This window comes from Sturnira hondurensis, unplaced genomic scaffold (assembly GCF_014824575.4).
Source record: "Sturnira hondurensis isolate 20B ecotype Veracruz unplaced genomic scaffold, ASM1482457v3 Scaffold0022977, whole genome shotgun sequence".
Taxonomy (NCBI): Eukaryota; Metazoa; Chordata; class Mammalia; order Chiroptera; family Phyllostomidae; genus Sturnira; species Sturnira hondurensis.
In genome coordinates, this window is record NW_028095608.1 from 2,265,696 (window position 1) to 2,293,225 (window position 27,530).

At 46.6% G+C, this 27,530-nt stretch overlaps 1 protein-coding gene across 3 annotated transcripts in view; it reads left to right on the plus strand.

The window, feature by feature from the left end:
• The window catches only part of MTR (5-methyltetrahydrofolate-homocysteine methyltransferase), a 102,987-nt gene that overhangs the window by 64,504 nt on the left and 10,953 nt on the right, over nucleotides 1-27,530 (plus strand). For all 3 annotated transcript variants that reach the window (XM_037037350.1, XM_037037351.1, XM_037037352.1), the window contains exons 19-26: nucleotides 796-885; nucleotides 1,973-2,125; nucleotides 4,114-4,221; nucleotides 5,280-5,380; nucleotides 10,655-10,722; nucleotides 11,254-11,374; nucleotides 18,044-18,125; nucleotides 26,276-26,374. In XM_037037350.1, the coding sequence (XP_036893245.1) occupies nucleotides 796-885; nucleotides 1,973-2,125; nucleotides 4,114-4,221; nucleotides 5,280-5,380; nucleotides 10,655-10,722; nucleotides 11,254-11,374; nucleotides 18,044-18,125; nucleotides 26,276-26,374 (822 nt within the window). The remainder of the gene's footprint in view (nucleotides 1-795; nucleotides 886-1,972; nucleotides 2,126-4,113; nucleotides 4,222-5,279; nucleotides 5,381-10,654; nucleotides 10,723-11,253; nucleotides 11,375-18,043; nucleotides 18,126-26,275; nucleotides 26,375-27,530) is intronic.

Here is a 27,530-nt window from a genome sequence, read left to right on the forward strand (position 1 = left end):
GAGGCCAGGTGAGTCTGGGCTACAGGGACCCGTTAGTTGCTTAGACTATGAAAGTGGAAGCAGGTAGAGAGAAATATTGAGGAGGTGTTCAATATTATCATTAGGACAGGGTGCGCCATGAAATGTGAGGAATGGATGGGTGTTCGAGAAAGATACTTAGATTTACCATTTGGGCAGCTGGTGCCACCAATGAGGAGGAGAAAACAGATTAGGTGTAGTCGTGCCATAGGCCTGTGTGCTCTGATCATTGCACCTCTGTCCCTTTGCCGAAGCTGTCAGCTTCTTCAGAGTCTCTCTCCACCCATCTGTGATGGTCACTCCTTCCTCAGAGTCCCTGGTGCAGTGTATCGTCTGCTCCGTCAGCCCGTAGCACGCCCTTTCTCTTGTAGCTGGCCTTTCCACCTCCCTCCCGACAAGGCGATGCCCTGGCAGCACCTGTCTGACTCAGTGTCGTTACAGCCCCTCTGCACGTACCTGTGGGTAGTGGTGCTCCCCGTTGAGAGCCCTGCAAGCTCATCAGGTGTGGGGCAGAACTTCTTGGACTGTCCTGCCAATCTTTTGTCCTAGGCTATCTTTTAGGAAAGAAGGAAAGAAAATATGGAACCTTGCTCTGTCCCTCTACTAAAAGTTCAAATCCTAAAAGATTTCTGCTTCCCTCAGACATTTGTGGAGATCCCACTTCATTCGGGATACGCTACCAGGGGCTGGAGGTATAAAAGGAAAAGGCCTGGTTTTTGCTGCCGGATAGTTCAATAAAGACCTGTTGTATGTGTCTCTGTCCTAATTTCATTTAAGACTCATGGCACAGGCGGGAAGAAGGTCATCCAGACAGATGAGTGGAGGTGTGGCCCTGTGGAAGAGCGCCTGGAGTACGCCCTTGTGAAGGTGAGCCCTTGTGAAGGGGAGCCCTTGTGAAGGGGCGCCGGGGGCCCTGCGCCAGTTGGGGGTGGGGCTCGGTGCCCATCTTTGTCTGATGTTGTTGCTGCAGGGGAGGAGCTGCCAGCAAAGGAGACTCCCCAGATACCCCTCCCCACCCCATCCTCCAGCTTGGGCACATTTCGCAGTGTCCAGAGACATTTTTGGTTGTCACAACTGGGGTGGGAAGTGTTCCCAGATCCAGGGGCTAGGAACGCTGATAAACATCCTACAGCGCACAGGACAGGCCTGCATGACAAAGAATCATTCAGCCCGAAATGTCAGCACCAAGCTTGAGAAACGCTCTCCTACACCCAGTTGCTGTGATTCGATCGAAAATCAAGTCCTGCCTCTTCTGCTGATAACTGCAGTGTCAGGCAGGGTGATCTCTTGGCTTCAGTTTCCTCATTTGTGAATCTGGAGAATTTCAGAGTTCTTTTCCTTTTTTTTGGCTGTAGAATTTTAACTTTTAACTTCCTGAGATTCCCACATTTAAGGTTGTGGAACTAGTCGGCCACAGCCACAGACCCTTGAACTAGGGGAGGCTACAGGACGGGGCTTGATCACTGGAGCTGGATTAGCTGACGGAGGCTCTGTGGGCTTGAATGTCCCCCATGGGTCCCGCCCACTCTTCCCTCTGCAGCCCCTGGTGCTGCAGTGAGAAATGCTGGTTTCGTAGGAGATACTCATTAATGTAAAATCTGTTAAACCCCTGGGATAAGACATATATTAATTTGAACGTTACTTATTTGGGCTCTTTCTCTCACTTATAGCTTGCTTTTACTGAGTACTTACTTTGTGTCGATAGAGCCCCCAAGCCCTTCTTACAGGTGTCTGGTTTAATCCTAAGTGTAGCCATATGAGGCAGGTGCTATGTGACACTGTGGTTGGGGAAACTGAGGCTTACTGAGTCCCCTGAGCTGGTGGTAGAAACCAGGATTGAACTATGTAGTCTGATTCCAAAACCTGTACTCTGAAGTATTTCCATGATTCATTCTTTGTTAGCTGTTTAGACTTAAGCCACGGTTTTATGTGATTTTCCCCTATTTTTTTGTAGGGCATTGAAAAACATATCATTGAGGATACTGAGGAAGCCAGGCTAAACCAGGAGAAGTACCCCCGCCCTCTGAATATAATCGAAGGGCCTCTGATGGATGGCATGAAAGTTGTCGGTGATCTTTTTGGAGCTGGAAAAATGTTTCTACCTCAGGTTGGCAAAGATGGGGGGAGGGGCGTGGTATTTTTCACAAGTAAAAGAAAAAGACTTTGTCTTCTGATAAATAGCATTTGAGTATATTCAAATAGCATTTGAGTATATTCAGGTTTTAATTTTGAAAGAGCTCACAAGCATTGAGATCTGCTCAGTTTTTCTCTAAGTGTAGAGGTTACAGGTCATGTGGAAATTCTTAACTTCTGATCTCTGTGTCTGACCTTGCATACCACCTCTTCTCCCCAGCAGCTACCTCCCCCCATGTTAAAGTAAGACCCAAGGTTAATGTAAAGTCAGTGTTAGTAACATTGGATTTGACCAACCAGAATTCATCTTTTAGAATGCATGTTTTGAAAATGTCTTATTACTTTAAGTAGTGCTATCCAGTAAATATGTTTTTAGTCAAACCGGAACTCTCCTTTTGATTTATTGCAGCTACCAACCACAAGTACATGTTGAACCGTTGGGTTGGGGCAGGGGCCTACAAAAATTAAAGCACCATTCTTTTTTTATAATCACTTGTTCCTTATTGTTAATTGCCCATTGTTTCATAACGTTCATCCTTTTTTAAATAGGTTTATTGTTTTATAATTAACACACACTGACCTGCACACATTTACAGGATAGCTTCACATTCCCACACTCACCGAGGAGCGGGACCTTCCGTCGTCCCGTCCTCTGTTTTGTCCATCTCCTCCGGTCTGCGCAAGTTTGTCAGTCTTGGTTTTTCATGATTTGGCTTATTTTCAACTGTTCACATTTGTGTAAACTTCTGACCTACAGACAAATTGCAAATGTCATTTAAAACGTGCCTCTCTGTCCCTCACCCAACTTCTTCCCCTAATGTTAACATTTTTGCTTGACCGTAGTGCAGTTATCAGAACCAGGAAGTTAGCATCGGCGTAGTGCCGTCAAACAAAGACCCTAATGGGGTTTTGCCAGTTTTTCCACTGCAGTTTCCTTTTTGTTCTAGATGATCCTGCTTTCCTTTTACCCTGCCTTCTCTGACAGTTCCTCTTATGACCGTGACTTTTGAAGAATCCAGTATAGTTATTATATGGACAGTTCCTCAGTTTGAGTTTGTCTGCAGTTTTCTCACTTTTGGCAAGAGTAACACAAAGTGATGTAGTTCCCTTCTCTGGAGATCATGTCAGGAGGCCCATGAAGTTGCTCTCTCGTTACTGGTGATGTCAATTTGGATCATTTGGTTAATNCGGCGTAGTGCCATCAAACAAAGACCCTAATGGGGTTTCGCCAGTTTTTCCACTGCAGTTTCCTTTTTGTTCCAGATGATCCTGCTTTCCTTTTACTCTGCCTTCTCTGACAGTTCCTTTTATGACCGTGACTTTTGAAGAATCCAGTATAGTTATTATATGGACAGTTCCTCAGTTTGAGTTTGTCTGCAGTTTTCTCACTTTTGGCAAGAGTAACACAAAGTGATGTAGTTCCCTTCTCTGGAGATCATGTCAGGAGGCCCATGAAGTTGCTCTCTCGTTACTGGTGATGTCAATTTGGATCATTTGGTTAATGGCGTCTGCGAGGTTTCTTCACTGGAAATTTACTCATAGGGAGAAACCCCGACACTCTGCAGACGCGTCCTATTTCTTGTCATACTTCCCCCCATGAATTTCATCACACCTTAATGGATTTTGTAAAAGGCCCTGTTCTCACTTAGCATAAACCTTAATTATAAGTGAATTATAATGCTGGGGGTTGTGGAAAGAAGGCTGAGAAGGAGCTCATGGTGGAGAAGCTTGAAGCTTGGAGACGATGGGGGACTTTGGAGGTGAGAGAAGGTAACGTGCAAAGCTCAGAGGACAGGAACAGCCGAGTTGGGTCTCTCGCCTGTTCTCTTCCTGTGGTAGTTGTTCATGGGCTCTCCCCATAGGACTTGTTCCTTGCCCTGCCCACTGTTGAATGTGGGCACCAGTCCATCAGCAACCGTTCGGGTGGTTTGACAAAGATGCCTGACTCTGTGTTTTCCCCAGGTTATAAAGTCAGCTCGGGTCATGAAGAAGGCTGTGGGCCACCTTATTCCCTTTATGGAAAAAGAAAGAGAAGAAGCTAGAGTACTCTCTGGCACAGTGGAAGAAGAGGCAAGTCATTTGTCCAGGCCTGTGGTCCCTGTGAGGAGCTGGCCTCGGAGACTTACTGGAGTGGGGCAGGGACTGTGGGGCTCAGCTGTGTTTGTCACTGAAGGTAATACAGAGCAGTTCTCTCTTCTTCCAAGTATCAGCATACCCTGGGATTTGCCTCTGAGTGTGGCTGTATGAAAATTTTAATAAGAACATAATTTTTCAAACAAAGCCTATGATTTCGAGACAAAATCAGTTCATTCTTTCATTCATCTGTTGCCCATTTACAGAGCTCCTACTAGGTGCTAGGTACTATACAGTAGACACTGTAATTAGTCCCTGCCCTTGAGCTGTTGAGTGGTATTTGGTTTTGGAAACCTGTTAACTGAATACCCCCCATGTACTGGTCATGTCCCGGCACATGGGACATGTGGATTCAGTCGGTTCTGTGGCTGCACCACCAGGGGAGACACTAAGCTTAGCTCCTGGGGAGCTAAGGCCCCTCGGAGCTGAACTCCTAAAGTGACCTGAGTTTGTGAATGGCCCAGACGAATGTAGTGTTTATAAAAATCTTGCTTGCCTTGCATGCCTTTGTTTTTGAGGGTAGGGTGGCGATGGGGCACAGAGCAACAGTGTTGAAGCTGCAAAGAGATAATCAGATGCCCCCCTTCGCAGGGCTGCTGGGGGTTCAGACTCCGATGGGACGTGTGCTGCTCACCAGCTCATCCTCTCCCCTCACTGCCGACTGTGAAAATTGTCACACAGTTTTGGGGGTTCAGGACATAGCCTTCAGCTATGGGACTGTTTTGTATTTGAACCTAAGCTGCTCTATAAGGTGTGGAACCCGTGATCTTGGTTGAAGCTCCCTAGGCTAACCAAACAGCTAAGCCACCTTTGAGCTGCTCAGGCTTCCAACCTCCTGCCTCCAGAGTGCATGGCTTGAGTTCTGGGTCTGTCCCAGAGGTTGTCTTAGTTGAATTAGATTGCTTCCTGGGTCAGTGCCAATCAGGCTGTAGAGAACCAGGTGATCTGCTGTGAAGTGATTACAGCATTGTCTGGGGGCTTACCTCCCTCTCTAGGACCCTTACCACGGCACCATCGTGTTGGCCACCGTGAAGGGGGACGTACATGACATAGGCAAGAACATCGTTGGAGTGGTTCTCAGCTGCAATAATTTTAGGTAAGTGAAGTCTCATCGCTTCCAACTGCTTTCTTACTTAAAATTAGAAATATTGCCAGGATAATTCTTTAGTGGGTGGGAGGGGGGTGTCGTCGGATGTTAGAGGCTATTTTTAGTTTTTTTCTTACTTGTTTTCAGAATTTTTCTACACTGAATACACCTTTTCAACTGGTATAAGTTAGTAATTATTTAATTGGTTGTATGTTCAGTAAGGAGAAAAAGAAAAGAAAAAAAAACTATTCAAGTAAGGCCAAAACTCCCAAGAGGCTTCTTGAGAATTGACCTTGAGCCAGAGACTCTGGTAACCAGAACATTGGGCTCCTACCCATGGCCAGAGGCATGCAGCATATTTTCTTGTTCTCAATGAACTGCCGTACTTCAGAGCCAAAATCTTATGATATTGGCTGAGGAGAGTTTTATAAGAAGCCTTTGACCAGACAGTTTTCTTTTTTCTTTGCTTAAACAGGACCACACATGCTTCTTGGTAATGATGAAGCTTGGTTTTAGAATGCATACAAGTAAAATCCATTTCTGACATATCTCATCATAGCAAATAAATATTCAGCACGAAGTTATGTCCTTGTGAGTGGTGATGACCTTTTAGTAAGTGTATGTTTTGCTCATTTTAACATATTCTTTGTAGTCAAGGCCCAGTGTAACTACCTAGTGTCTTCTGTGGTCCATGTAAGGTGCTCCGTTCTCTGCAGAGAAGAGAGCCACGCTGCTGCTGCAGCTGTGCCCCCAGAGTTCTCTCTCAGGTGACAGTTATCCGGACAGCCCCCTCTGCTCCCAGCGTGTCTCTCCCTCTGTGCGTTCAAGGCCGATTAAGTGCAGCTAAGCAGCTCTCAGGGCGGCTGGGGGGCGGGGAGCCGCCTCACCCTCACAAAGACCTGTGCTTGCCTGCCTACTCCCTGTCAAGACCTAGCGTTCTCTCCGTGTCCCGAAGATGAGGACTGTTCCTCGGAATGTATTTATTACTTTTTAAGAAGATAAATACATTGGGGAGACAATCGGGGTTGTTGTAATAAGGTTTTGCCTATAGAATAAATATCTGGATAAAGTTTTTGCATCCTAAAACCTGTAAGACATTTCGGCTTTATGTCATCTTTTCAGATTTGATGTTGTTGGCTTTGATTTTATCACTATTAGTTAAAATTTGGCTCAGCTAATTGAAAGTGTTTGTAGGTCCTCTGCTGTGTGCCACGCATTGTGCTGGTTTGGTTGACTTTGTTCCATGCAAGGAGTTTACTGTTTACCGGGCGAAATGGCCAGGTGCATGTCCAACTGTGAATGGGGTAAGAACTCTTGAAAAGGTGACTTGTAGGTACAGTTCATAAAGCATTCTTGAGATCCCGTTGGTCTGTGTTTATCAATTTTTATTTTGAAAAATGGATAAGTAGCTGAGAGGATGCTACTAGGAATGTTTTCCCTCTAGTAATGATGTTTTCAGAGACTTGGGAGAGCAGTGGCGTTTCTCCAGAGTGGCAGCCTCTGTGAAAGCCTGCTCCCCCTCTCCCGGCTTCCTCCTGCACAGCCAGCGCCTCTGACTTGTGCACTGCAGGTCTGCTTGTCTCTGCTAGTAAGTCTAACTAGGGAAACATCTGCTGGTGAAACTTCAAAGATTCCTTTTACCGAGACATAAGTGTATGTGCAAACTTCTCTATCAGGTCAAACACCCCTTTGGGTCTTGTGTCTTGTAACAGTGGACTCTTGGCGTTGGTGAGTTTGATTTCATAGCATCAGCTAGTGGGAATTTGCTCCGGAGATGTGCCATAGGTAGTGAAACCTGCTTCTGCTGCTTGGGTGAATCACCCAGCTGGTGAGTGAGCCTAGTCAACCATCCGGTACCAAGTCCTAATTCACCCTCCTTGTTCCTGATTCTTTGTCACTGACACAGTGAATTGCATGAAATGATAAAAAAAAGTTTTTCTTTGTGGGAGGAAAAATATAAAGAGGACTAACAGTGATAGTGCTGTCTAGACAGAAAACACATTTTTCATGGGAATGATACAATAGAGACTATGATGCTATTAACCTAAAAATATAAAGGCCTTTCTGAGTGAGAGACATCAAACATTTATTGAGATTAAAAGAATAACTTTTCAGGAAACACTGATTCGGGCAGAAGGCCACATGATATTCTGCTTAGGAGACAAAGGCAACCGGTGTTTATTAGGAGGGCAGGGGGACAATGACGTCCGCAGAGGGAGGGCATTTCTGTTGGTGCGGATAGCGCAGTGGCATTATTCTGAGCCGGGTTTTCAGTGCCTAGTGCCTAGTGCCGTACTCATCAGTCCCGTGGCCACCAGTATCTGCTCTCTGGTACACTGGGAAACAGTTCTCTTGGAAACAAGGCTGCTTAGGCCAGGCCAGACATATTTTGCCATTTTTACTTTCCAGAAGTTCGAGGCCTGGGTTGTGCAAGGCGGCTCCTTTGTGCTGGCATCTCCTGCCCTGATTACATGGTTGTTTGCAATGCAGTGGAGTTTGAGAATTCGAATAGATGTAAGGATGTATCCACCTGCAGTCTATTACTACTAACGTTTGTTTACCACTTCACAATTCATATAGGGCCTTTTTTTTCTTTAATCCTATATCGAGGACATTTTTAAAAAATTGCTTTTAAAGAGAGAGGAAGGGAGAGAGAGAAAGAAACGTGGATGCAGAAGAGAAGCATCAATTGGTTACCTCCTGTGTGCGCTCGGACTGGGTATCATACATTGCCAGACCAGGGACTGCGTGCACCCAGACCACCGACTGAACGGGCAACCTAGGCATGTGCCCTGACCTAGAATCCAACCCGTACTCTTCGATTACGGAGTGATGCTCCTCCAACCAGCTGAGCCACACCAGCCAGGGCTGTATGGTATTTTTGTTTTTAAGATTTTTATATATTTATTTACTTAGTTTTAGAGAGGGGGGAAGGAAAAGAAAAAGGGGGAAAAACATTGATGTGAGACAGAAACATCAATGAGTTGCCTTTTGTACGCACCCCCAACTGGGGACCAAACCACAACCCAGGCATGTGCCCTGAATGGGAATCTAACCTACATCCTTTCGCTGTAGGATAACGCCTAACCAAGCTACATCAGTCAGAACTATGGTGCTTTTGTAAAATTAATTTTTATCTTTTCCTGATTTTTTCTTTTCCTTTTACCCTTTAAAAAATTAATGATGTTGATTCTGCTCTGCCTGCCTCAATTACTGTATTTGTCATTCAACAGTTGATAATACTGAGGCTCAGTGAAGGTCAGTGATTTCTTTATGGTCACACAACCAGTTAGCAAGTGCAGGCCATACTCAGGGCATCAAGACTCTGTGCTGTGTCAGTTCCTTTGCAATATGTATTTAATTTATAACATTAAACAACTTTAAATGTAATATCTAATATCAATATTCTAGTTAAATTCCTTTTAAGAAATAATTTAGAATATTTTTAAAATCCACACCCAAGGATATGTTTATTGATTTGAAAGGGAGAGAGAGAGAGAGGAGGGGAGAGAGAGAGAAACATCAATGTGAGAGAATCATCAATCAGCTGCCTCCCATACTTGCCCCAGCTGGAGAGTGAACCCACAACCTAGGTATGTGGCCTCACTGGGGATCGAACCTGCAACATTTCGGTGCACAGAACAGTGTTCCAACCAACTGAACCCCATGGCCAGGGCTAGAATATTTTTAAATATTATTGATCAAACACTTGATTACATGAAAGTAGATTTTAGATACACTTTAATAATAATTGTATAAAGATAAATGCGGACTTTCCCACTTAACAGATAATACACACTATTTAATTCTATAAGAAAAAGTGGTATATAGCAACAGGAAATTTAAAATTAGATACCATACATCTAGTACTTTAAAAACTATGGATTTGGTGATACAAATAGTGAGGCATATTTATATTTTAACCAGTGGTTCTTAAAATAACTGCCTAGTATGTATAAAAAATAAGCACTATGTAGCCAAGAATGAAATACTTTTAAACTGTGTCATCATGTTACAGTGTTTAGCTGAGTGAGGAGAGTGACTGCGACTAAGTCAAGGGTGCACTGGTCTGCTTCCCCTACACACCTCACTCAGAGGCTTTCAACTTGATGTATGTGAGTGTGTGTGCGTGCGTGTGTGTGGACATAAAAAATACACAACATCGTTTTCCAGTGTCATTGAGATATAATTGGCGTACATTGTGTAAGTTAAGGTGTACAGGGTGTTGATTGGAGACACCTATATACTGCAATGTGATTGCCACCACAGCGTTAGCTAACACCTCCGTCATGTCACATACTTCCCATTTCTTTCTGTGGTGAGAACACTGAAGATTTACTGCTCTAACTCTGTCAAGCACACACCGCAGCATCGTTGACCATGCTCACGGTGCCGTGTCACATCTCCAGAACTTACCCATCTTCTGACTGGACGTCTGTAGCCCTTGGCCAGCGTCCCCCCGCTTCCCCTCTCCAGCCCCTGGAAACAGCCCTTCTTCTGCAGAGTAAAAGGGACTTCACTGTAATATTTATTTTTACGTCCTATGTATTCTTAAATAGTAGGATGTTTTTGTAGAAGTGTTTAATGCAGCTTACATTTTTTCTGAATTAGAAGCCCAAATTAAATGTTTTTATTTACAGCTCTGTTATAAATAAGCACTTTAGAAATATGATTATAAAATTAACATTTTTCTATAACATTTATTTTTGTTCTTTTTAATCTCTCAAGTGGCAAAATAGAAGACTGTCTTTAAGGAAAGGCCTCCAGCAAACAGGCGCAGAGTACAGCTCAGGGTGGAGATGCAGGTGGGGGTGGCAGGAAGGGAGGGGAGAGACGGGGGTGGGGTGGGCAGGGTGGCGGCACCCAGAGGGTGCAGGGGCGTCACCCACACTTCCTCCCCAGGCCTCGGGCCCCTTCCCTCAACCAGAGTTCCCAGGGCCAGTGGGTTCAGGATTTGCCACTAAATTGAATACTTAAAAATGGTTAAAAGGGCAAATTACATATTACCTATTTTTGGTATGCCAAAAGCTATTGAACTATATACTTTAAGTGGATGAATTTTATGCTATGTGAATTATATATCAATAAAGCTGCTTATAAAAGCTCAGCACAGTGCCTGGTATTTGGTTAGGTACTCAATAATTCTGCAGTTGTCAGAATTCAGTGAGCATTTCAGGGGATTCAAGTTTACGTCCGAGCAGTATTTGATGGCTGAATAAAATGTTCATGTTTGTCTCTAATGCGTTCTCTTCAGTCTTCTCACGCCCTGTTTCTGTACCTCAGAGTCATCGACTTGGGAGTCATGACTCCCTGCGAGAAGATTCTGAAGGCGGCTCTTGACCACAAAGCAGGTACTGCGCAGCCGGGCTCCGGGCACCTCTGCAGCGCCTGTCTGTGGGGACTGGCAGGACAGGTGGGACAGGCGGGACAGGCAGGCGCTGGCCGCTGCAGTGTCCTTCCTCGGGGAGGTTGAAGAGGTGAATGGCCCATGGGACTGCTGTCCCACTCTGTGGGTGGGAATGGAGACCACTCTCTCACAGGAGAACGGGTCGTGTCAGGCTTTTTTTTCTGTGCGTCCTGTTTGTGTTTCTTGACACACTGTGACGTGTTCGAGTGTGGGCCATCATACCTAAATACTTCATGGACTACCAAAACTGTGGCAAGTACACTATTGCAGCTTTCAGGTACAAATCATCTCTACTGCCAAAAGCAAGCAATACATTGAAACCCCCAGTCAGAAAAGATTTCTTAGAATTAGAAATTGGGGATTCACGTTATGTCTTGTGGTCTTTATTACAAAAGTTTTTTAAATGACTCTTCACACTGTTCGTCCTTTTCTGTCATCCTTCTAATTTGTCTTTTTTTTCTTTTTTAAATAATAGACATCATTGGCCTGTCAGGACTCATCACTCCTTCCCTTGATGAAATGATATTTGTTGCCAAAGAAATGGAGAGATTAGGTATAAAGATCCCGTTGCTGATTGGAGGGGCAACCACTTCGAGGTAAGTCACGCTCACGAGCTTTGTGCCCTGCTTCCCGTTCTCGGGAGTGCTGGTTAGGACACTGTCGGGTGCCCCCGAGGACAGTGGCAGGACCGGCGTTGCTGCTCCTTACGCTTCTCAGTGCGTTGGCTCCTTACGCAGAAGCGTGTGCGCTCTCCGGGGCCTTCACCTGGGCGAGGGGGAGCGCCTTTGGAGCGTGCTGTAGGAAGCCTTCCTGGTCCCCGCCGCAAGAGCCCTTTCCTCAGCCCTCTCACTGGCCATCCAGTGCCTGCGACTTGTAGTGAATGCTTCTCTCAAAATCAGACTAAGCAGAGAAGCTGTGTTTTGGCACAAAGGCCTGCCCTGAACTTTAGCCACTCTCGGTCCTGAAGCAGGAGTCTGGTGGGATAATTACAGGTTCCCTTGGTGAAAAGTCAGCCTGTGGTGGTGGAGACAGACAGCGAGAAGGAACCAAAGGCTCGCTTTGGGATGTTTTTAAAAGGGGGGAAGCTTTGGCTTAAACAACTGAAAGAGGAAAGAGTTCAAATTTAGTCACATGATCATTATTCAGTTTGTCAGATTTTTCCTAGGGTTATGATCATAATGATATTTGGTAAGAAATGTTCATTATTACATGGTTTAGGCTTTGTATGCCACTTTCATTATGCTGCACACGTTCACTCTGTCAGGGAATAATGCCCAGTGGAGCATTGAACTTGACAGTCCCATGGGCATGCAGGAAAGGGTGGCCAGAGACACTGCCAAGCTCCTTCTTCTGCACTAGAAACCTGCATGTCAGTCAGGGTTCTCCAGACCCGGAGTCGCTGCAGTGCACACACGTGCAGGGAGAGTGAGAGGACTGGTTTTAGGAACTGGCTCGTGACTGTGGGAGCCGCTGAGTGTGGACTCCTCGGGGAAGGCGGGTGTTGTCTGTCGGGAGGCAGGTGCCCTTCCCCGGGGCACCTCCGCTGTTTCTTGCACAGCCTTTAACTGACTGACGGGGCCTGCCCACGTTGTGGAAGGTTGTCTGCTTCACTCGGGGTCCACTGGTTTTAATGCGAATCGCATCTAAAAGTGCCCTCACAGTCTCATCTAGAGCGGTGTTGGACCAAAGCCCGGGCTCCATGGCCCTGCCGGATGAACATGTATGATCTGAAGGGATCGTTTTCATGAGAGTCAGAGTGTTACATGTGATTGGTCCAGTAGCTTTTCATACTTGAGGACTGAGTAGTGTGGCTGTTGCTCACAGCAGAATACAGGGTTTGGTTTTCCACGAGGGACTGCCCCAGGAGGAAATGTGGCAGATTGTTCTCCAGGGATGTGCCTGACCACCGATGATGGAGGTTTCAGGGGGCGTGGTCTTGGGTAACTGATGATTGTGGGGTGACTGTTTACTAGCTTAGTAAAGAGAATGGTGAGAGAACCTGCAGACCACTGTCAGAATGCCCTTTTAAAAACCACGGTTATAAAACAGAATAAATAAATGAGCAAATGTAATGAAATGCATTGAGTTTTGTAATTGTGATGCTGATTTCTTCCAAAATAAGAACCATTTTGTATGGTAGGACACCACTCGGAAGGAAGTTCAAGATCAAGAAACCACATTTCTTGTGCAAAGTGGAGCATTTCCAAAGAGTCCATTCTTTTATATCTCTTACAAGTGAGAGTCACCAGATTAAAGAGATTTTTGAAAAAAACATTCAGAAGCAACATGAATAGCCTCTCAAGATACATTATAGGCAAAATCAGCCATAAGTGACTCTTTAACAGTTGTAAGTTGATGTGTCAGACCAGAAGTCCCCCACTGCCTCTTCGTGCTGTTGTGAAGGTGTGTTCTCCGTGTCTGGGACACCATGACTGTGTTCTCGCCTGAAGGCGGACAGCTGGGACCTAGGACCCCCCAGGTTTGTTCCCACTCTGCGGTGCTCTGTCTCCACGAGCTCTGTCCTTTCGGTTCTGTTTCCTCCCATGCCTGTTGCAGTTTCTGGAATGTTACTGGAAAATAAAAGCTAGTCTCAGTGCCTCCAGGAACTGCCCCCTTCTCTGTCATGGTGCTTGAGCAGCCTTTGGAAAGCAGACCCTGCTGCAGCCTTCGAGAACAGCACTGTGGATTCTCAGGTCTGGCTGCACTCAGAAGTAGTGACCGTGGGTGTCTGAGACCTGGAGTCTTGCTTCGTCGAGCCTTTTCCTTTGTGAGCACTTACACTGAAGTCTAGTGGCCATGCTGAAAAGCACATGTCATAGATGTCCAGCTTGATTAATTTGTGCAAAAAAGAACCCGCCCCTGTAATGCCCTCGGCTCAAGAAGTAGAACATGAATGGCACCAAGAACCTCAAAGGGCTCCTTTCCAATGGCAGTAACCACTGTTCTGTCTCTGTCACCACTGGCTGGGTTTGCCTGCACCCCAGCTTTGTCTCGGGCCACATGCACCCTTCTGTGTCTGCTGGGGGCCCACACTTGTTATAACAGTTGTTTTTCCTGTTGCAGTTTTAATGGTCCATCGTGTAGTATACTACGTCTTCTTTCTTATCCACGCTGTTGTCGGTGGACACTTCTTGGCTTTTACAGTTTGGGACTATTACACAGTGTGCTGCTGCGCCTGAGTCCCCGCCCTGAAGCCAGCTTGCTGGATCATGAGGCACACCTATGGTCCTCGCATTAGGTCTTGCCAGGCAGTTTCCCAAAGTGCTTGGACCAACCCACAGCTCCCCCCAGCACTCCCAAGATGTGCAGCTGTTCCTTATCACATTCTGTGTTACCTGTTTTTTTGTGTGTGTAATATCTTGACATGATTTTCATTTGTATTTCTCTGGTGACTGGTGATAATGAACTCTATTTAATGTCTTTGACCACTTTTTTGACCATTTGGGTGTGCTTTTTAAGTCTTTTAAAATTGCTTAGTCTGCCTTTTTTCTTATTGATTTGCATGCGTTCTTTATTAATATTATATACAAGCTCTCTATAAGAAATACATTTTACAAATAGATTCTTCCAATATGGCTTGCCTTTTGCTGTCTTAGGGGTATTTTGGGGTAACAAAAGTTCTTAATGTTTATGAAGTCGGATTTAATCTTCTCCTTTGTGGTCAGAACCTTCTGCGTCTGTGTGGAAACCCACCCACCGGCAGGGACAGCTGTGCTAGAGCCTCGGGGGCTCGAAGGCCCAGCTGCCCTCTGGGAGCCTCGTTCTGGCCTCCTGCAGGCCTGCGGAGGGCCCGGCAGCGCTCCAGATCCGTCCTCTGCTAACTGTGCTTGAGCAGATGGCGGGCGTCTCAGGACGTCCAGGTTGTCATGAGAGCAGACCCCTGAGGGGCTGTGACACCCCTGTGACATGGAGGCCTTTCCGGCCCCTGGTGGCCTGCGGTAGCATCACAGAATTAGAATCCTCTCCCTGAGACACTGGAAAGGAGTCTGAGGGCTGTCTATTAGAGAGCTGGAGGTTATACTGTCAAGAGGTTATACAGACTTGTGGCAAAAATATGCTCGGAGTGTCCCCTTTTAATCTGGAGCTGTGAGGAAATGGAAGGCTGAATGTTCTCCCGTGTGTGAGGCAGGCGGTTTGGTAGCACAGACTAGAAACGCCTTTGCTGGAAGTCTGGTCCTGGCAGCCACACGGCTTCTCAGGGACGTGAGTCTGGCAGTTAGTGCTTGGCTTTTATCTGTCTTAAAGCCAAGAGCTGTAAAATGTCCTTTTCATTTATTTTATTTTTTATGAATAATAAAGAATTCATCAGGATGTCATGTTGCTGAAAGCTAGAGGTAATTTTCAGATTTGTTTTAATTGCCAAGAAGTAAGGTGCTGACTTACAGAATTAATATGATTTTCCTCTTGGAGTTGACTGCAGGGAAGCTTAGCACCCCAGCCGGTGCCCTGGATTTCACGGAATGGATTTTATATGCTGATTTTACTCCTGATTGCATCTTAATTTCCCCTCTCCCTCATTTTTCTCATCGCATTTGAAATTTTGGTCATGTAGCATTTATGCAAAACGTTAAATTAATTCTGGGATAGGATACGACCTGAAATAAATGTTTGGTGTTCCTGTTCTTTTTCAGAGTTTTACAGATGATTTTCCAAGGTTAACAGGGTCATGCCCACGTGGCAGGTATGGGGGATGATGACTTAAACCAGAAGTGTTGAGGACTTAGCAGAGGTGGATTTGGGACTCAGACTCAGCATCTAGCTCTTTGCTCTTGGTGGGCAGGACGGGGAAGAGAGAGTCCAGTGTTCTGTAGTCTTTCATACTTCAGAGAGAAGTCTTTGCCCAGCTGGACAAGCCTGCATAAATGAGAGCCTGGAAGAAAGTGGAATCGATGCCTTATTATTTGATTAGGAAACCAAGAGCACTCTCAGTGGCTGAGCGGGCTCAGATTTCGTGCCTGTGCTCATCTAGGTCTGTAGTTTTGTGTTGGAAAGCAGCACTTTGCTTCTGATTTATATACTTACTCCATCCGTGGAGCCCATCAGGTGCTTCTCGGTGCCCTTGCCCAGAGGACCATCAGAATGGCCAGAACTGCACTGAGAACCCTTGGATGCTTAATAAATATTGTGGTGATTTTAAAATTTAAAATTGTACTGGCTCTCTTTAAGACAAATACCACCTAAGTACATCAGGCCTAAAACAATGTTCCCTGGAGGAACTTCCTGCAAAGTCTCTACCGAGTTATATTTGTGTGTTCGGGAGCTGACCGTCTGAAGAAGAGGAAGCAAGCAGAGTCTGACCTGTGCTCTTTTTTGAAACTGGAAGCAGCTACCTGCCCTGCTCTTTGAAAACCTCCCCCTTCATGGAATACACGAGAAACCTTCAAGTCTTTGGTCCCTGAGCACACAGTGGGCACCAAACAGGTCCTCAGGAGGCAGGGAGGTCTCCTGCTCCGGGGCCGTGGTCTGGCGCCCGCTGCCCTGACACCCAGCTCCCCCGTGTCTTGCAGTAACTGCCTCAGGCCTGAGCTCACCCCCTACGGCTCAGTTCTCGTGGCTGCTGTGGCTTTAGTCCTTCGCTACCTATTCATGTACCAAGATGTGCTTAGAAGGAAAGAGGCCCGGGAGCAGCCTTGTCACCCTCATTTTAAAGGAATTTCTAGAGCCCTCCCTGAGAAGCCTATGAAAACCTCTCACATGTACTGCATTTTTAACTTCTTCTTGGTTTTTAAAAATCACCTCAGGGACCCACCTTTATGAGGACATGTCAGACAATCCAGAGGAATGAAAGTAAAATTTGAGCTCTCCCTGCCCACCTTCAGTGCCCCCTCCCCTCCGCGTAACCAGTGCTGGCGCTGTGACGTGTGTCTCTCGGTGTTCTTTCTAACTATTCAGAAACATCTGTGAGGTTCGTTGGTTGGGGCTGGTTGAGGGTGGTAGTGTTTGTTTTTTAAAAAAAATAGAATTGTATTAAACCTATTGTTCTGCATCTTTGTGTTTTCCTCACATACTAGCATCTTCTGGACATCACTGCAAATGAGAAAACATATCAGTTAAGGGGAACAACCTGGAATGTCTGGCTCGGGGCGGATGCTGCTGCTGTAGAGCAGAAGGGGGGAGGAGAAACGGTGGCGAGCGCTGCCCATGGCCGGGGCCGTGGCTGCCAGCCCCCTGGTGGGGTTTCAGGGCCCAGGTCTGATGCTGTGAGGGCGGGTAATGCGTTGTCAGTTCTCACTTTACTGTGTTGGGTCGTAAATGAAATAGCAGGTATAGAGCCTTTGCTGTTGCTGTAAACATTCAGTAATCAGGGAGGTTTGTTTTGCAATTTACTTAATTAGGTAATTTTAAGGATTAAAGTGTGTTCCTTGCCAGTACTAACATTTTCGGGTTCAGCAGTAGGGGTTTGGGGCTAAGCCAGTGTTGTTATGAAATATTTTTGTTGCTTTTGCCTCTCTGTGGTGTTTGGTGTTGCATTTACTTGGGGCCTGAGGTTCCTTAATATAACCAGACATTGAAATTAAGAACAAACGGACAGTAACCAGAGGGGAGGTGGGAGGGGATAATGGGGGGGGGAAGAGTTTTCAGGAACAACTATAAAGGACACATGGACCAAACCGAAGGGGGTAGGATTGAAGGTGGGAGGTGGGGATGGTTGAGGTTTGGGGGGGAGGGAATGGAAACAACTGTTCTTGAAAAACAATAAAAACAGTTTTTAAAAAAGTCAGACAATTAAATACTGATGAAATAAATACATGCACACACACACATACAGAACAAGGTAGGGTTGAGCCAGGGTGTGGTGGTGTCTCCCAGGAAGAGCATGCAATAGCCGAGAGTGGTGTCCTGCCTGGCGTCTGGTTCCGCAGGAGCCCTGGCTGGTACCCCGGCCCTATTAGGAGGAAGAAACTCAGCTTGATCTTTATGACATCAAAGTGCCATTGCCCGGACTGGTTGGCTCCCTTGGTTCAGACAGGCTGCTGATTGACGAGGTCACAGACTTGTCCCCCACTGCAGAGGGCTGAGGGCAGAGTCTTTCTCACTCATCACAGACTTCTTTATAGCCTGGGCCAGTGGATCTGTGTCTTCCCCCCATCTCAGGGTGGGAGAAAGTCTTTCTTACAAGGAAAATTTGAAGTTCAATACGTGGAAGTACCTTGACTCTTTCTCTGGAAAGTGCAGTGGAAATGGCTGCCTCTGACAGTTCTGAGCAAGGTTGAGTGGGAGCTACAGCACTGATGGTGTGTTTTCCTTCTGATCTCTGTTTTCAGGACCCACACAGCAGTTAAAATCGCCCCAAAGTACAGTGCGCCCGTGATCCACGTCCTGGACGCGTCCAAGAGCGTGGTGGTGGTGAGTGCGGGGCTTGCCTTGCTCAGTATGTTGGGAAGGAAGGGCCGAGAGCACTGCAAGTCAGGGGTGTCACCCAGTGTCTGTTTATTTTTGTCCAGTTCTACTAAAAATGTGAAAAAATAGCCTATGGCTTCTGATGGTGTCCCTGCCATTGTGTGCGTCGCTGGAAGGGGGTCACTGAGTGTGCCATGGGCTTTCATAGTCCCTTGACTGAACAGGCAGCAGAAGTGCTGATCTGAGGCTCAGGAGGGTAGGACCAAGGCACCTCTGAGCTGGATGTCAACCCAGAGAGAGTGTTCCCAGCCACCGAGAAACGTGTGCAGACACGGATGTGTGCTTTCCTAACTCCGTGCTGGAGCTAGAGGAATGCAGAATTGTTTTAAAGTCCTGTTTCCAGATCAAAAAAACATTTAACCTGGAGTGGGCCAGAAGACCCTACCTAAGACAGAAAAACATTCACCTGCCCTGGCCAGTGTGGCTCAGTTGGTCAGGCATTGCCCTACAAGCCAAAAGGTCACCGGTTCGATTCCCGATGAGGGCACATGCCTGGATTGTGGGCTCTGTGCTCTGCAGCCTCAGGGTGCCAGCAGATGGAAGAAGGCATCCAGACAATATTTCTCTCCCACATCACTATTTCTCTCCCTTTCTTTCTCCCTCCCTTCCCTTCTCAAATAAAAATTTTAAAAACTTAAAAAAAACATTCACTTGATATTCAAAACCCAGAATGATAGGTTTATTTCTCAGTGAGTGCAGTCAACAATTTAGTTCAGTGTTTTTCCCTCCTTTTCTCCATCCATGAAGCCCAATGCCCTCTCTCACTGCAGCTTTTATTCTTTCCACTGAGTGAAGGAATAGTATAGCAGGAAGGTGGCTGGGTGGCCCTGTGGCCAGCAGTCTCCAAGTTCTAGCCACAGGAGCCTTGTTCTCAGGGGACATCTCATCTGGAAACACAGAGTGGCACAAACGAGAGCCGCCCTTCCCCCCTTCGCCCCACTCCCAGTTCTCATCGATGGAGCACCATTCACAGACTGCTCGTCTAGTCCAGTGTGCCCAGTACCGAGGGGCTGGTGCCGTGTGAGCTCACGGCCCAGACGAGGGTGACTGCGTTTCCTGAGCTGTTTTCCAGAGGAGTCTTTCAGACCTATGAATTGATGTGTATGAAAGTTACATTAGAATTGCTGAGATTATTAAAAACTTACAGTGTGGTCTTCCGGCCAAGATGGAGGCGTAGGTGGAAACACTGTGCCTCCTCACACAACCAGGTTTAAAGACAACAAAGTTTTAGTAACAAAAACGCAACCAAAACACAGAAAATTGAACTGTACGGAAGTCCGACAACAACGAACCATTCAGCCAGACCGGTAAGAGGGGCAGTGTCAGGAGCTGGCGGAGCAGGGTCACACAGGAAGAAGGGGCCAGACGAATCCAGGCACACAGGTGGAGGGTGGAAGATCCCAGATGTGGGTGGCAATGGGCAAACCCAGTGAGGGCGCTAGGCAGCTGGCCGACCATGGTCACACATTCGCGCACAGATAAACCAGGCCAAAAAAATGGGCAGTGAGACAGACCACCAAGGCTAGGGCCCCAGCACTGGGAATTAAAGCCTAAAAGCACCAATTGGAAAAACTTTCAGGGGTCGAGGTGCCAGGAGAGGCTCCCAGGCTCACAGAGAGTTCATTGGAGAGACCCACAGAGTCCTGGAGGGTGCACAAGCCCACACATCCAAGAACCAGCACCAGAAAGGCCCAATTTGCTTGCAGAAAGCAGCAGACGGGATCAAAATCCGAGAGAGGGCATGGAACAAGCACCACTGCCCCTCTGTGACCCCGCCCCCACATACAGTGTCACAACCCAGCAACTGGGTTGCCCCACCCTGGTGAAAACCTAAGGCTCTGCCCCTCATACCTAACAGGTGCAAACAGACCAAAACATTATGGCTCAAGAAGAAGAACAGCTCAAAGCCCCAGAGCCAATATTTCTAAGCGACCAAGAGATAGCCAACCTATCAGATGCACAGTTCAAAATACTGGTGATCAGGATGCTCATAGAATTGGTTGATTTTAGCCACAAATTACAGGAACATATGAAGGCTAAACTGATTGAAATGAAGGGAAATGCACAGGAAAACAATAGTGATGGGAAGGAAACTGGGACTCAAATCAAGGAAGTGGACCAGAAGGAAGAAAAAAATGACCAAACAGAAAAGAAGGAAGAAACAAGAATTCAAAAAAATAAGGAGAGGCTTAGGAACTTCCAGGACATCTTTAAACGTTCCAACATGTGAATTATAGGGGTACCAGAAGGGGAAGAGGAACAGCCACAAGTGGAACACTTATTTGAACAAATAATAAAGGAGAACTTCCCCAGTCTGGCAAAGGAAATAGACTTCCAGGAAATCCAGGAAGCTCAGAGAGTCCCAAAGAAGTTGGACCCAAGAAGGAACACACCAAGGCACATCATAATTACATTAGCCAAGATTGAAATAAAGGAGAGAATTCTAGAAGCAGCAAGAGCTAAGGGGACAGTCACCTGCAAAGTTGTTCCCATCAGACTGCCAGCGGATTTCTCAAAAGAGACCTTACAGGCAAGAAGGGGCTGGAAAGAAGTATTCCAAGTCATGAAATCCAAAGACCTACAAGCCAAGATTGTTCTATCCAGCAAAGCTTTCATTTAGAATGGAAGGGCAGATAAAGTGCTTCTCAGGTAAGGTCAAATTCAAGGAGTTCATCATCACCAAGCCCTTATTATAAGAAATGTTAAAGGGACTTGTTTAAGAAAAAGAAGATAAAAAATATGAACAGTGAAAGGACAGCAAACTCACAGTTATTAACAACCACACTTAAAACAAAAGCAAACTAAGAGGACAGCTAGATCAGGAGCAGAACCACAGAAGTGGAGATCACATGGAGGGTTAGCAACAGGGGAGTGGGAGGAGGAGGAGAGGGGAGAAGGTACAGAGAATAAGTAGCATAGATGGTAGGTAGAAAATAGACAGGGGGGAGGGCAGGAATACTATGGGAAAGACAGAATCTAAAGAACTTGTGACACATTGACATGAACGAAAAGGGGGGAGTGGTGGGGAAGGGGTTTGCAGGGTGGAGGGGAGTGAGGGGGGAATAGGACAACTGTAATGGCATGATCAATAAAATATATATATTTTTAAAAAGGACCTTGGTGGCAAGCCTTAAAATGGGCTTCCAAATGGTATTCCCAGCACCAAGTATTTGCTCACCTTACACGAACCCCACTTCAGTGAAGTCCTCGTCCCAGCAAAGCTCAAATGCCAGTAAGAACGGGGTTTCTGCTCCCAAGCTCCCCCACATCCGCATGCATTCTGCCAGATTTTAAACTCTGAGAAAGCCAAACCCTAACATCCAAAGAACTTGACACTACCTGACACAGGTACACTGTGGGGAAGAACCTACTGCTAGTCTGGGGGCACCCCCACACCTCTATAGAGCCCCTGTTCCCAGAGCACAGTGACAAGCCCCACCCTGTCCAGTCTGACTTGCCCATGGAAACACAAGTCCATGGCCAGTTATACCCTACGAGGGTTACCCTACGTGGTCCTTCCACCACAAAATCAGTCCATCGTGTGTTTTCATGTCAGCCACTGAGACAGTGCATAGTTTTTCCTTTTACTTTTTATGGCAATAGCAGCACAATAAGGGTATCTATTGAACATGTATTTTACAATTTAATAAGAACTAAATATTGGCACCTTATTTTTATTTTTTTTAAAAAGGAAAGGGGCACAACATCTAAATATCCAACTATCATGTACGCCCCGTTTTGGAATATCTCAAGGGCACGAGACAGTTACTCAGAGCGTGGGCCCAGGCCACGCTCACTGCACTTGATCTGAAAACTGTCACTAGCAGTTACCCAAGTAATTGCTCATCGGACTCATGTCTGAGTAATTTCTAAAGGTGGCGGTCCCACCCTGGCCAGTGTCCCTGTTAGTTGGAGCACTGTTGGACCAAAGGGTTATGGGTTTGATCCTGGGTCAGGGCACCTGCCTGGGTTACAGGTTTGATCCCAGGTTGGGGTGTGAATGTGATTGATGTTTCTGTCTCTCCCCCCCCCCCTCTCTAAAAGCAATGAAAAGATGGCCTCAGGTGAGGGGGAGAAAAGGGGCAGTTCAAAAGAGCCGATGACTGTGGCGCCGGCTGGCCCAAACAGTGCAGAGCGCAGACACGGCGCGCCAGCCTCTGCCAGCTCTCAGGGTGGCCATGCCACTAGCTCTTCAAGGTGGTGGAGGAGTCTGTCCTCAAAATGGAATCAAGGGGCCACTTCCTTCCCAGCTAAAGGCCTTCCCCCGCTGCGGGGGTAGTGGTACCACTGTACTTAAATAGGTCCAACAGCCTGGCCTGCAAATGGAAAATGCACAGTCATTCATTAGCACTTGAAAATGATACAAGCCTTGAGTACCCACTGGGTACTCAACCATGGACCTGATATAAGCTCCTTATGAAGCACAATCCAAAAACAAAATACAAAAAGTTGTTTTGAAGTTGAATTATAGAAATAGTTTATTTACATGCTATCTATAACTACATCAATGGCAAATTAAAAAGCTGCAATTTATAACTCCAGACTGACTTAAAGGGACATCGTTAAATAGTATTAACGGGAGCAAGTTTCACGTGGCCTAGAGCAAGGCCAACTGCATCAAATCCTGGACCTGCCGCCTGATGGATGTGTGACCCCAAGGAGTCACCTCGTCATCCCATTTCCTCATCTCTAAAATGGGGATAATGAAGGTGTCTACCTCCTAAGGATTCAGTGAGGAACCCAGGTACAGCATTTAGCACAGAATCTGGCACACTGGTTTTTTAAAAATATTTTATTGATTATGCCATTACAGTTGTCCCATTTCCCCCCCTTCATTCCCCTCCACCCTGCAAACCCCTTCCCCACCATTCCCCCATTTCCTTCATGTCCATGTGTCACAAGTTCTTTAGATTCTGTCTTTCCCATAGTATTCCTGCCCTCCCCCCTGTCTATTTTCTACCTACCATCTATGCTACTTATTCTCTGTACTTTCTCCCCACTTCTCCTCCCACTCCCCTGTTGCTAACCCTCCATGTGTTCTTCATTTCTGTGGTTCTGCTCCTGATCTAGTCCTCTTAGTTTGCTTTTGTTTTAGGTGTGGTTGTTAATAACTGTGAGTTTGCTGTCCTTTCACTGTTCATATGTTTTATCTTCTTTTTCTTAGATAAGTCCCTTTAACATTTCATATAATAAGGGCTTGGTGATGATGAACTCCTTGAATTTGACCTTACCTGAGAAGCACTTTATCTGCCCTTCCATTCTAAATGAAAGCTTTGCTGGATAGAGCAATCTTGGCTGTAAGTCTTTGGATTTCATGACTTGGAATACTTCTTTCCAGCCCCTTCTTGCCTGTAAGGTCTCTTTTGAGAAATCCGCTGGCAGTCTGATGGGAACTCCTTTGTAGGTGACTGTCCCCTTAGCTCTTGCTGCTTCTAGAATTCTCTCCTTTATTTCAATCTTGGCTAATGTAATTATGATGTGCCTTGGTGTGTTCCTTCTTGGGTCCAACTTCTTTGGGACTCTCTGAGCTTCCTGGATTTCCTGGAAGTCTATTTCCTTTGCCAGACTGGGGAAGTTCTCCTTTATTATTTGTTCAAATAAGTGTTCCACTTGTGGCTGTTCCTCTTCCCCTTCTGGTACCCCTATAATTCGGATATTGGAATGTTTAAAGATGTCTTGGAGGTTCCTAAGCCTCTCCTCATTTTTTTGAATTCTTGTTTCTTCCTTCTTTTCTGTTTGGTTGTTTCTTTCTTCCTTCTGGTCCACTCCCTTGATTTGAGTCCCAGTTTCCTTTCCATCACTATTGTTTTCCTGTGCATTTCCCTTCATTTCAATCAGTTTAGCCTTCATATGTTCCTGTAATTTGTGGCTAAAGTCAACCAATTCTGTGAGCATCCTGATCACCAGTATTTTGAACTGTGCATCTGAAAGGCTGGCTATTTCTTGGTCACTTAGAATTACAGGCTCTGGGGCTTTAGGCTGTTTTTGAGTCATAATGTTTGGTCTGTTCACACCTGTTATGTATGAGAGGCGGAGCCTTAGGTGTTCACCAGGGCGAGGCAACCCAGTTACTGGGTTGTGATGCTGTATGTGGGGGCGGGGTCAGAGAGGAAAAAAAATGGCGCTTTGCTCCTCTCTGCTCTCTCTCAGATTTCTGTCCCCTCTGTGGCTTCCCACAAGCAAATTGGGCCCCTCTGGTGCTTGTTCCTGGGTGTGTGGGCCCGTGTACTCTCCAGGACCCTGTGGGTCTCTCCAACAAACTCTCTGTGAGCCTGGGAGCCTCTCTCGGCCCCTTGACCCCGAGAAAGTCTTTCCAGTTGGTGCTTTCAGGCTCTAATTGCCATCTCTGGGGCCCTAGCCTGAGCGGTCTGTCTCACTGTTTGCTCCTTTCCTTGGTTTATCTGCGTGAGAATGTGTGACTGCAGTCAGCCAGCCACCCTGTGCCCTCACTGTGTCCGCCGTTGCCACCCGACATTTGGGATCCACCAACCGCCTCCACCCGCTCTTGCGTGGGTCTGACCTAAGGATCTTTCCAGCCCTACCCCACTCCGCTGCTGACTCTGCCCCTGACTCCGCCCCTCTTACTGGTCTGGCTGAGTGGTTTGTTGTTGTTGGGCTTCCGTACAGTTCAATTTTCACTGTTTTGGCTGCATTTTTGTTTCTAAAACTTAGCTGTTTTTAAATTTAGTTGCGGGAGGGGGCACAGTGTTTTCACCTACACCTCCATCTTGGCTGGAAGTCTTCGGCCCTTTCTGAGTATGGTGCATTCCTTCAGAAAACAATACAGTTTTATATTAACTCTTACGCTGCTGGGTTGGTATTAGAGACACTTAGAAAGTTCATGTAGCATTCTGGACATTCAAAGCTGGCAGTCACTCTAGCCATCATCCAGTCGCACGTCCTCAATTTCAGGGATGCTGTTGGAGTTCCCGCCTTTTTGTGTGCGAGGAAGTTCCGCTGGAGGATCCCGAGAGGGGCAGTGCTGTGGCTTTTGAACTGAGGTGATCAGTAGCCGTAATTTCTGGTGTGTGTGTCAGTTTACTTTGAGTTTTGGTGATAGCCATTCTATCAACCTGATAATCATCAGCATGAAGAGTATTCAGCTGATCCCAGTTTCACGGTTTCCTGAGTAGCCTCACATTTCTCAGATGATAGGTTTCCATTCTTGTTCCAGCAGAAGCTCCTGATTGACTATGAAGATCAGCCTCATTCCTTCTGCAAACATTTAGGAGGATGCACCTAGCACATGCCAGGCACTAAGCTGCAAACAGGGACACAGTCCACCTCACAGGGTTTGTCCTCTATGAAGGGAAGTGGGTACACAGGCAGATACCACCCTGTGATAGGCACAGGGGTGGGGAGACGAACAGAGCATCTTTGAAACACTATGAGGACTGCCCAACTAGTGCGTTGTGTGAGTCTCCAAGACCACCCTCACTTTCCGTGACTTGCTAGAAGGACTCACAGAACTCAAAACACTATTCTACCCACAGTCCTGGTTTGTTACTCTGACAGGATACAGATTAGAATCAGTAAAGATAAAACATGCAAAGAGTAGAATCTAGGAAAGACCAGGCATGAGCTTCCGGGTATCCTCTCCCCATGGGGTCGTAAGGACAGGGCTTAACTCTGCCATTAGGGGTATGCGGCAGCACGTGCCGGGCGCTGCCAGCCAGGGAGCTCCCCTGAGCCACGGCGTCCGTGCTTGTACCGGGATCAGTGACCTGGGCCTCCCCTCCAGGGCCAGGCGGATATAGCGTGAGCCACGTTCCCCCAGGCATCGCACTGTTAGCATAATGTGCCTGGTGGGGACCAAGGCTCCAGGTCAGGCCAGCAGACACTTACAGACAGGATGTTCCAGGGGCCAGTTTGTAGTGGTGGTTGTGGTGTATGTTTGTCTATATTGGAAGGTATAAGATTTAAACCTCCTAGCAAGTTAACTCTTTATTGCACTGCCAGGCAGGTGAAGGGGGAGGAAATGGTGTCACCACGGGAAAGCTTCCTGAAGAAGGTGTCACGAGAACCGAGCGGTGTTGCACGTCTCAGCTTCTTTTGCTGCTCTGTGGCTCTTGCTGACCATGACCTTGCATTTTCAGTGTTCTCAACTATTAGATGAGAATCAGAAGGAGGAGTACTTCGAGGAGATCACAGAGGAGTACGAAGATATTAGACAGGACCACTATGAGTCTCTCAAGGTAAGTAACAAAAACAGGTCGTGGCTTGTTTGGGTAATAAAACGATCCTAGGGTTTTTAATGTGACTGCACTGTTTTGAGAAGGGCAGAGGTTTAGGAACATTTTAGAGAAGTCCTATTTTCTACTTCAAATCAGACTTCTTCAGTGTCTGAGTGTCCAACAATTTTGGTTGTGTTAAAATTAATTCTTTTATTCCTGCAGACAAGCAGTGGATAGTATGCGGGAGGTGTTAGGTGCCGTGCTAGATGCCTGAGTTCAGGGAATGAATAAAATATGAGCTCATAGCCAGCAGGGAAATGGGACCTGAAGCAGTGTGCGGAGATGGCGCTGCACACCCTTGTTCGTGAGAAGTAGTGGAGAAAAGGAAGGCGTTAGGGCCGTTGGAAGCCTCTTTCCCTGGCTGCCAGGCACTGACTGCAAAGGGCAGCGTTTCCTGCCCCCTCTCAGTGGGCCTCGGGGACCCAGGAGGAGTAGGCGTAATTACTCCTTAGGAGTCACTGGAGTATTTCTTCCTGGTTACTTTCCTACTGGGCTTTGTGCAGGGGTGCATTTTAGGGGTTGGCTAGGCAGATGAGAATTGGGATAACAAGCAGCATGAAGAAAACAGGTGTTTCTGAGGGTTGGCCAGCCCTTGACACTGGTTGGCTCTCCCTCTCCTTGGGTTTGCCCACAGGTGACAGTTGCTTAGTCCTTAGTTCTGCCTTCCAGCCCTCTGGGCTGTGGCCAGTTAACCCCAGCTGCATGTTCTGAAAGTACAGGCTGGAGATATTGCTGGTCAGGCTGCAGGTCCACCTCATGTTTATGTATCAATATATAGTAGGTAGCCCTGGCTGGTGTGGCTCAGTGGATTGAGTGCAGGCCTGAGAACCAAAAGGTCGTTGGTTTCTATTCCCAGTCAGGGCTCATGCCTGGGTTGTGGGCCAGGTCCCCAGTTGGGGGTATGCGAGAGGCAACCTATCGATGCATCTCTTGCACATTGACGTTTCTCTCCCTGTTTCTCTCTCCCTTCCCCTCTCTCTAAAATTAATTAATTAATTAATTAATTAAAACTATTTAGTAGGTATTTATTGAATCTTTATTGTCTAATGTTCTGGTACTGATGTGAAGTCATATTGGATGGAAAAGGAATAGTATTTCAGGTTATGAATTTTCATTA